Source organism: Patella vulgata, chromosome 9, assembly GCF_932274485.2.
Source record: "Patella vulgata chromosome 9, xgPatVulg1.2, whole genome shotgun sequence".
Taxonomy (NCBI): Eukaryota; Metazoa; Mollusca; class Gastropoda; family Patellidae; genus Patella; species Patella vulgata.
The window spans coordinates 37,251,347-37,262,101 of NC_065887.2; the positions used below are offsets into that span (position 1 = coordinate 37,251,347).

General features: G+C 34.3%; 1 protein-coding gene across 2 annotated transcripts; it reads left to right on the plus strand.

Annotated features, from left to right (window-relative positions):
* The first annotated feature begins 1,685 nt into the window (after positions 1–1,685).
* LOC126807676 (RAB6-interacting golgin) lies at positions 1,686–10,386 on the plus strand. Of its 2 annotated transcripts, none has more exons than XM_050532429.2 (5): positions 1,686–1,764; positions 3,672–3,996; positions 4,375–4,476; positions 4,873–5,013; positions 5,665–10,386. In XM_050532429.2, exons 1-5 carry the CDS (start codon positions 1,698–1,700, stop codon positions 6,281–6,283), a joined length of 1,254 nt encoding a protein of 417 aa, XP_050388386.1. In that variant the 5' UTR covers positions 1,686–1,697; the 3' UTR covers positions 6,284–10,386. The 2 variants fall into 2 exon arrangements, with proteins under 2 accessions (XP_050388386.1, XP_050388387.1); XM_050532430.2 differs by lacking the exon at positions 1,686–1,764 and adding an exon at positions 1,765–1,884.
* Positions 10,387–10,755: the final 369 nt, after the last annotated feature.

Sequence of the window (10,755 nt, forward strand, 5' to 3'; positions counted from 1 at the left end):
GGCAGATAATTTATAACCAAATAGGCCAACTGCTTTAAGACATATTTTAGGTCTAGCGTACACACTGGCATACACGTAAAAGAGCCCTTTTGGAATTTGAAATAAGCACTTTATTATCCACATAATTTACACAATATAGACCATGGCGAAAGTTCTTACAATCGAGCCTTGGTCAGTGTTTTTCTTATTTTGGCCTAGTCTTTATTTTGTTGATAGTAATCTGAAATTAAAGGACACATAAAGCATTGTACAAAAACAAGATTGTCATATATGCATTTCTGTATTTCAAAACAGATGTATAATCCCAGATGCTTGTGAATCAAACCGAAAAATGAGAAAGAGAGAGATCAATAATATTTAATACCTCCCCAATAGTCATTTTACTTTATCCACTGAATGTTTATTCTGTCGCACATCTCCATAGCAATCTTCAACCAAATTATAGGCCTTATTAATCTCAGGAACAAGAGCATCGGTACCGCTGCAATATAGGCCTACTTCCACATTTCTGTTTTGATTGATATTAAAGAGAATTAAATATGAAATGGTTACAGCGACTGTAATATGACAAGAGGCAACAAAGGGTAGACGTTGGATTTGTTTTGCCAAATTTACAGGTGCTAATCACAAACATGGGGGTCGGGACATGCAACAAAACCAATTTTGCCCGGACAGCTGCCCTACGGCCTGGCCTACTCTTATATCGAATTCCAACTGTCAAGGGATCTTTTACGTGCACACCAATGTGTACACGGGATCTCGGTTTTTCATTCCATCCGAACGACTAGACAGCTGTCTTTGTCGGGCCCTCCGTCCTGCATCACTGACCAGGGGGAACCATACCAGAAAATCTGGATGAACTTTCTTGGCCAATGCAGGGATCGAACACCCGACCTCCAGGCTAGCGCGCCAGCGTCTTACCCACTTAGCCACCGTGACCCCCATCCATCCTTAGGGTATAAGGAATAAGTATAAAAAGTTTTTGAGATAATCCATTAAGGATTGCGGACTGTAGGCGACACAAGGAGAACATGGGCATGACTCTGCACCTGGGGGTTGGAGCTGGTAAAATGTTTATTTTGTCTTAAATATTGTATATCAGAAACCCATCTTTTCCAGGTAAGATCACAACATCATTGATGATTTAAATTGACAATAATTCGTGTTTTCGATGTCGCTGATTTTGGATGATACTGAGTTTGGATGATACTGAGTTATATATATTAATAGATAAGATTAGATTATAGATAGAGACAGCAACTTTAATTAGAAGCAGTTATCGTGCCCCAAAGCATATCGACCAATCAAATTGCATTTCTCTGCTTAACCTAGGCAGAAAATGCTCATCGTCGAATTCAGTCAAGTCATTAGGGCCTATCTAATAACTAATAAACATCAAAATTGTAATGTTATGTAGAATGTTTGAAAATTCTAGGCCATTCTACTAGGCCTACGCTATAGCTTAATAAATTAGAAGCAGAGTATTGTCCAGAAAGTGTGACGGACAGACCCATTTAATGGTCCATTGCTTTCAACAAATATGAAAGAGAGAGAGAGAGAAACAGCTAATTTGGGGGTGAATAAACTTTAAATCTTTAATTGTTATTCCAAAGTATAATGTGTTATAGTTTACTCTTTATTTCGAATGATATTTCGTCTGCTAGTCTCGCGAGCACCTGCGAGAGTTACGTGGCAAGATGGCCGGTTGGGCAGGATTTACCGATGATGATTTGAGAAAAATGCGTCAAACTTCCCCAGAAAGAGGTGAATATGAAAATTAGTTGTTGCCAAACAAACCAGATATGCACATTGTATGTGAAGGCTGAAGATTGCAGGGGTTTCCAAATCAGATCATTATAAATTTAACATGATTTTGATGCAAATGTACGAATTGTCAATTTCTATTTCTATAATTTTTTTTTAGCGTTTGTTTACGTTTTGTTTCAGTGAGTTGGTTCCTCAGCATAAGGCCTATATCAAATCGGAGAAGTAACTTTTTAAAAAATGTCATGTAAATACTGCCATAGTCTAATTAATATCTTATACATGTAAATTATGTAGTATTTCCAGCCAACTTGGCGATTGAGATAATACTATACTATAGCCTACCACGTGTTAGTGAATAGACTGAATAGTATAGTGTAAAGAGTCACCAGTGTTACTAGATACTTTTAGTAACGAATTCTTGGAGAGCTAGTGCTCTCCTTCGTTACTGACAGATCCTATACAGAAGTAATATGAAAATAAGGCTTTTCCCCCCATCTCGCCTCTCGGTTCTAAGGCTATTTTGGAATCCTTAACTTCTATTTTCACCGTGATTCTTCTTTGTTTTCGCCAAAAGGAATCATTTTTTGCCACATCCGACACAAATTTATAATTATCCAACACTGTTTTCATGTAGAATTTAGTGATCCAAAAACACAATCAAAATTCATTTGAAATAATCCACCATTGTGAAAGTCGCGTCTGCACGCTGCAAATATTCCAAATTTAGGAATGGAATAGTACTGTTAACAAAAATTCTTGCCTAAAGGTTAATGTAAATATAAATTTATACACAGTGTTTAAAGTCATGAGACAAACAATTGAAACAAATTCTAATGATTTCTGATAATTACTTTATGGGTTTTTATTCAGAATCAGATTTTATTGTCTTGTAAAGGTTTTCATTACTGACAAAAGAAAAAAATATGCGACAATCCGTTGTTGACTCCCCAGAGGACTTAGCTGCTGTGAGCATATGTTTCGTTGCCTGGCAACCTATCTTTGTATGAATTCTTGAGTACATCAGAAAATTAATACCTCTCTAATATGTACATATATGCCACTCTAATTGTTCTGTAGTCTTATTGTGCAACAACAAACTAGGAGGATGAATGTGTTTACTATGCAACAAGTGATAATTAGCTGAGGTGCCAGCTATGTGACCTAATTATTGTCTATGGAATATTTCTTTAGATAGTCTTCCATAAAAATATTTTATTGTCCCCCGCCTTTCGAAGAAAGCAGGGGACTATTAAAATGGGTTCGTCCGTCTGTCTGTCTGTCCGTCTGTCTGTCCGTCACACTTTTTGGGACACAATAACTCTCTTCCTAATTGAGCTAGAATGTTCAAACTTGGTGTATGTGTTTATTAGGTCAATGCCTTGATGGAGTTCGAAGATGAGCATTTTCCGCTTTGGGTAAGCAGAGATAAGCAATTTGATTGGTTGATGCTTTGGGACACGATAACTCTCTTCCTAATTGGGCTAGAATGTTCAAACTTGGTGTATGTGTTGATTAGGTCAATGCCTTGATGGAGTTCGAAGATGAGCATTTTCCGCTTAGGGTAAGCAGAGATAAGCAATTTGATTGGTTGATGCTTTGGGACACGATAACTTTAGTTCTAATTAAGTGAGATTGATGAAACTTGGTGTATAGTTTCATTACAGTAATACCTTGACTAAGTTTGATAATGAGCATTTTCTGCTCAGGGTAAGCAGAGCGATACGCAATTTGATTGGTCGAGACTTTGGAAAACAATAACTCTCCTACTTTGATTGTTAGACTATAAGTTTGATTGTTCAATACTTTGTAAAAGATAATTTGTGATAAATTTATATGTGTCCTCTAATTATTTTCCTATTTCGGCGGGGGACATCAGCCTCATTTTTGGCTTGTTTTCATTGCAGGAAAATCAAGTTTAAATGCGAAGAGAGTGCCTGTCCAAACCAAGAAACTAAAGATGCCTAACTCCAACAATAACAGTCGTGATAGATTGTTTAACAATCAGCAATCACCAGGTATTAACCAAGCTTTAGATCCCAGTCAGCGTTTGTCACATCCCAAACCTCAACCAGTACCAGAGAATCCCACCCAGAAACCATCACAAAATAATAAAGGAAAGCCAAATGAAGAGAGAAACCAAACCATGTCTGAAAAAAACACTGATACAGACGAAAGTAAAAAAAAGAAAGAAGAAGAAACAAGAGAACTTGATGAATCTGAAGTTTTGAAGTAAGTACATTCTAGCCACTGGTCATCACTTGAGGGATTTTGAATCAATTTAAATACATGTTAACACCGATTAAGACCTGAGTACCGTAATCAGGTATTGTCTAATATACAAATGACAATCCACAGCTTTAAAGTAGATTAACCTCAGAATAATGTCAAAATAAAATAAATGTTGAATTTGGTTGATCTGATGTGTTGTTTTAATTATTGAAGGGGTGAGCCCTATGTCATTGATATTTTCTTTTAATAAAGAAATGTTCTTATTCTCTTAATACTTAGATATAGTTTTTTCAATATGAAGACAGTTATGTACAGGTTACGTTGGAAGAATATCATTTATTCAAGAGCCAATTGCTTTAATATTAAACAATATTTCAGTGTTGAGTTGACAACCATGGAGAATTTCCAGAAGCAACAGAAAATGATTGAAGAAGCCAACAAACAGAAGAAAGCTCTTTTATCAAAGACCCTTGATGAAAGGTACGAAAATTTGTAATAGAATCATTGATCTATGAAATGTATGTGTGATATTCCAATACCCATCATACTGATGTATGCAAAAACACAGCAATAATTATTACATATATATGAACTTATCAAATAAGGAAAAGTGATATCAAGTGTTCATTTTAAGGAAGAGTAAGCATACCCATCCTCAGACACAATGCCCATCAATACTTACAGAATGATGTTAATCTAGTCTAGGAACTCAGAAACATCCATACAAATTTTCTAGGCTCTTGAATAGCTGTGTAGAATTTGTTTATACAAAAAAGGGTGGTATATTTTGTCTTTCTTTTAAAGAGCACATCGTTTGTAGACATAGTTTAAATATGGTCGCCGAACAAATCTATAATGATATTATGTCTATTACAGGAGAAAAAAGGCTAAAGCTGAATCTGTCAAGTTGACTAAAATACAGAAAGAATTAAATCATCTAGATCATCTGTTAACAGCTGATGTTAGTGTCATCAGAGATAAAATAGAAATGGCTAGTCTTGAATATCTAGATGCACAGTAAGTAAAAATGACAATGTATTATTTGTATGATTCTTATGCTAGGTTCCCACTGTCATGTGATGTGTTACAATAGAATTGTCCCTATTAAGTCCACAATCTGGTACTTACAGATACGTTCGAATACGTTTCGATACGATCCACACGATTGCTACCACTGAACTCAATATATGCTAAGACTTGATAGGATCACCATGATTACTCTGCGAATAAAACCACCATTTCAATCACAGCACAAATCGTGATAGTGGAAACATTATTTCTTCATCCCTGAACCCGGTGTAGGCTGACCAGTTCTTCAGCATGAGACAGTCTGGTTTCCCCTTGTTAATGGTAAGGGAAAGTATCTAGTCGTTTGGATTGACAAAAAAGTGATGTCATGAGTGCACCAATGACAGAGCTTAAAGAATATGCTGAAAAGTCGCCATTCCAGGAAAATTTTACACATAGCACACAGCATGGCTTATGTCTCAAACTCATTAGACAGGTTGATGGAGAAAAGTAGGGCATAAAACACAATTTTGTTTATTTATTTACTTCTTGTTGGCCATCATTTATAATTTCTAACACCAGTTGATATAAGAATTTAACCATAAGCTCGTCATATCATAGGTAAAAGAAATTAACAGTGACAAAATTATATATTTTCAGAAAACGCTATGATAAAGCTGAAAAAGAAGTTATATCGGCTAAAATGAATTTGTTTGAAAAGGGTGAACTCAAGGAAAGATTGACAGAACATCTTTATACAATAATTCATCAGAACGAAGTTAGGAAAGCCAAGAAATTAGCGGAACTTATGGAAATATTAGAAATGGAAATATCTGCGGAAGAAATGGAACTTCAAGTCACGTCCATTCCAACTTTAACAAACTTCAACTCAGTTCATACTTTAACAAGTCCAACTCGAAAACATTCTGAATCCGAAATAAACCATGAATCTCCAGATGGTGCATTGAAATCTGTTACTACAAACACCGAACAAAATACATCTCCTACAGGCAAGGAAGATAACTCTCCCTCCAATCCAGACACACAACATGTCATAAGTAAATCATCTCAATCATCCAGTGATCAAAATAAATCCAACGAAGAAGGAACGTCTCCAACAAACGGGTCAACCTCAGAACAAAAACCTGATCACAATATTGAGAAGGATAAGTGTAATAATAATATTGATAAGACTAATTCAGTGGTTAATGGAACAGACACATCCAATACACTAGCTAAAATTACAAAATCTCCAATCCTGTCACAACCCATCTCTTAATTATTTTTTTTTAGATACTTTTTAATGAATCATTTTATACAGCATTTCAGAAGAGATAAAATTCCCTTTAAAATGTTGTATTGAAAAATATTCCATGTGAAATATTAACATTTTACCATGGCCTATTTTAAAATGACATTTTTCATCATCCAAATTATTGTTAAAATTATGATTAAAATCTCAGATCAGGATCAACTTTTTATGTTATCTAATTGTCGTTGTCAAAATCCACATTTGTTTTTCCGAGGTTGCAATATCTTGGTTTCCATATCAACGCTAGTATAACTAGTTGTTATAAAATTTGTCCCTGGTTGGTGCTTGAAATCTTTATACCACTAGGTGAAATCATGTTGCAAAAAGGTTATCTCTGAAATGCTGTATTGAATATGTATAAAGTCAGTGAAATCTGGCTTATTAATGTGGGTATTGTATTTTTATCACCATGGTGTTCACTTTATCATTGTCATGTAGTGGGTTATAGGTCATTTTTCACGAATATCACATTGTCATCCAAGGGAAATAACCACAAATACTTTATTGTTACTACGTTAATAACCATATCATTGCAAGTGCCAAGTGATATAAGGTAAATTGCTTCAATGGCATTTAGTATTTGAACTTGACCTTGAAATATACAGGTCACAATTCTATGGAATACAATTACTGCTTATCACTGAATAACATTTCTACTATGGTTTATCAAGGAATGATATAAGGGGGGGGGGTTTTCAATTTTCAGTCCGGAACGTCCCAAACCGACATAATTACAATCGAGTGACGCCGAATTCAGTCTTGTCACAGTCCTGATAAATATTATGTTTCAGCTTTCATGGTTGATTGAGATATTATCTTATGCAGTCGTTGGCTGTGTTGTAGCCCAAAATCACCCTTTTCACTCGATTGTGAGTACTTATAGGATTGAGAGTTTCGGAGTGTTCAAACAAGCATCCCCTTAGTATGTTGGGGTTGTCTCTAGGATAACATGTCACAACTTAAAGGGATTTAGTCAGACTCAGGGGCAGTCAATATCAGGTCTATGTATTAAATGTGAAACAGAATTTTGCTCTTACTATACAACTGTAGCATGTACCTTCAAAAGATTAAATTACGACAAATGGAGTTGGAAACATTATTAACCTTTGTCACTGACATTTGGTTGCATTCGTTGTTTTTTTGAATATTAGATCATTATGCAATATGCCACAAGGAATGGTCCAATGTAGTGCTTGTGCCAAATGTTGGCCACATCTGTTATAGAATGACATGGTTGTTGTAATGCTAAACTCACAGGGACACAAACTGTCTGTTCAAATATCATATGTGACTTGTGATAGAAAAATGAGCCGGAAGTCCTGAGTCTTTTACGATATGAACAATATTAAAATAGGCTAAAATATATTTTTAATGATATAACTCGAAAGGTATAAGTTAAGATTTGACAATTAAAGCAAACTAAAAATTTTTTATAATTTTAGCCAATTTGATAATTTTGTTTGTGTGATTTGCGACTCATTTTGCCGTCACAGGTTACATATTGTATAATGATGTTCGTATCACATTGTTCTGTTAATTCCGTCCAGGTATATATTATAATAGAAAGATATAAAATTGTAAATAATGTGGGATTTATTTTATTAAAATATTATAAAATGTTTAATTGTTCACATACAACTGACTAATGTATTATTATTTTTATAGCTGTGTGTTAAACCTTGCTCTCTAATTTTGAAAACAGATCATATCAGTGACCTGGACAGTCAATAATTCTACTCAGGGCTCTTTGCCAGTTTTGACTGATTGGCAGTCCATTTGGCCTTTGGAGAACTTAGCTCTCTATCAATCCACACACAGTGAAATTAGAATTTCAAACAATTATACTTGACAATTTTGAAAAAAATATTTTCCTAATCTGAGCTAGACAAAATGTGTCAAAAATTGATTAGTGTAAGTGAAAGTAATTTGTTGACAATAAGGTCTTATTATTGAGAATTATCAAATCATAAACCTCTCCTACTGTCTGTCTTAACTTAGAGTAATAATTCAGACATGTTTGAAATTACCAGAATCATGTCCTGGGTTATATACTGGCCCCGTGTTCACAAAGCATTCTCGGACTTAAGTTGGTAATTTACTCAAACTTGTTTGCCTTATTTTAACTAAAATATAGCCCTTTATAAAACTTTTGTTGTTTTGATGTATCAGATATATCAATAAGAAACTATGAGCAAAGTTTTGTGTTTCTGCATCAAAGATATTTCTCATAAACAGTTGTTGAAAGTTGAGCAAATTCTCAACTTAAGTCTGAGAATGCTTTGTGAACTCGGGGCCTGGTAATCACAACAACCCAGATTTACTGACCTTATCTGTTTTTTGAAATTAGAGAGTTCCTCTTATTATTTATTTTATTAAAGATGCAATATTTTATAATGGTCTAGTATACATATATTTTGTAAAAATATAAAATTGATAGTTTATAAGGTATACATATAAAGGCCTTGTAGATTGACAGGAGCCGAACTATGTAATTTCTCACAATGAAATTAAGAAAATAATGTCTAAAGTATTTTATCTCTTCACTATTAACTGTTTATTTTTTAAAGTTTGATGCTTCATCTGTAATGGCTTTGTTTCAGCAAAGAAATGGCATGGAGTATAATGTTTTGTCATTCACAATTGTTTAGTCATTTTGTGACAAATTTATGGTAATTTAATTTATGTTTATTGTTACATGTGCAATGGGAGGCAGAAGAATTTTGTCTGGACATTGGCATTTCGGCCTACTCTTAATCGATTTTCAACTGTCAAGGGTTCTTTTATGTGCACTTGAATGTGTACATGAGCGACCTCTGATGGTTCATCTAGAACCTAGTACATTCTCGTTGCCAGTCCACTACCCTGACTGTTGGTCTAAAAATGATCAGTGAGAGGGACAACATCGAGAGGAGTGAATTAATTGTTTTAAATTATTAAGGAAATAAAATAAAGGTGTTTCACAATGAGTAAAAGGCACCAATTCTGTCTGGACTAGTTTGTGTTACTACGTCCAATTCCAATGTAAACAATGCATGTGTTATCGACTACTCATGATGTGATGTCACATGTAGACCTATATGGTCAAAGAACACACTATTTATAGATAACAATTCCTAAGGTTTATTTCACTGCGACATTTCAACAAGATTTCACAAGTTGTTATCAAGCATATAACACAAACGACTTATAACAACTTATGAAATCTTGTTGAAATGTCACAGTGAAACAAACCTTGGTAATTGTTATCCATAAATAGTGTGTTATTTGATTATGTTCCAATTACTAAATGCCATTCAAAGAATAGACCTATATGGCACATTAACTTAAAGGTCGGTCATTTTGTATAAAGTTAAAAGAAGGCTTTCACATTACCTCCGTGAAACAGATTGCATTTGTCTATCAAACCTCCTCTTGACAATAGAGTCTAAGTTAATGAAGACATTTGTGGTGTAAAAGCCTTCAAACATTAATGTAGTTTTCTTATATGATTGTGCCAAAAAATCAAGTATTTTCCTTTCTGTATCAAAATGGTACGTGTACTTAAACTTAATTTATTCTTTTTGTCAGCTGTAATAGTTGTTAAGTTTTGGTGGAAGACAACATTGTTTTCAATTTGATTAAATTATCTATGGCAATTTGTTTGTGTGTTTCAGTCTATAGCCTCTGACATCTAGGTTATGGTCAAAACTTTAGACTCCTACATCAGGGTTATATTTACGTTTTAAAACATTTACAAAATGTCTGAATCTACATACTAGTACATACATCTGTGTGTTCCTCTTGATCTAGTTTCTATGTGTCATTAAGAAATTGTCATTTTACTGCTAAATTCTATTTGCCATTATTAGATTGTAACTTTACTTCTGAATTCTAGATGCTAAAAAAAACAACTTACACTATTTTGTATGGTATATACTGCTGTTGTTTTATGTATGGTATTATATACTGCAGTTGTTTTATCCATATACAGTATCTATGCAACTGCGAAATCAACAATCTACAACATTTATTAACTGTTATGTTTTTGTAAAATAAAAAATATATGTGGGATATTTCAGTGATTTTGAACTTTTATTCTTTCTTGAAAGTTGCGTTAAGTGACTCTTTAAGTCTTAATTAGAATTATGCATCCTCCTTTAATTAATTGCTCTGTCATTCATTAATTACCCCATGACATTCTTTAATTTCTCCATGTCATTCTTTAATTATTGCTCCATGTCATTCAGGGGGGTTGGGTGGCCAAATGGTTAGCACGTGCGTGCAGTTTCATACGGCATTTCATTGAGTCAACTGGCGTGGTTTCGAATCCCCGGTTGTACGTGTCAAGGAATAGGTTCGCCTGTCCAACCTCGTGGGTTTTCTCCGGTTCCTCCAACTGCTAAAGACCCCTACACGCAAGCAATTATTGAAATAAAATTAAACCATATGTTAGTCCCGAA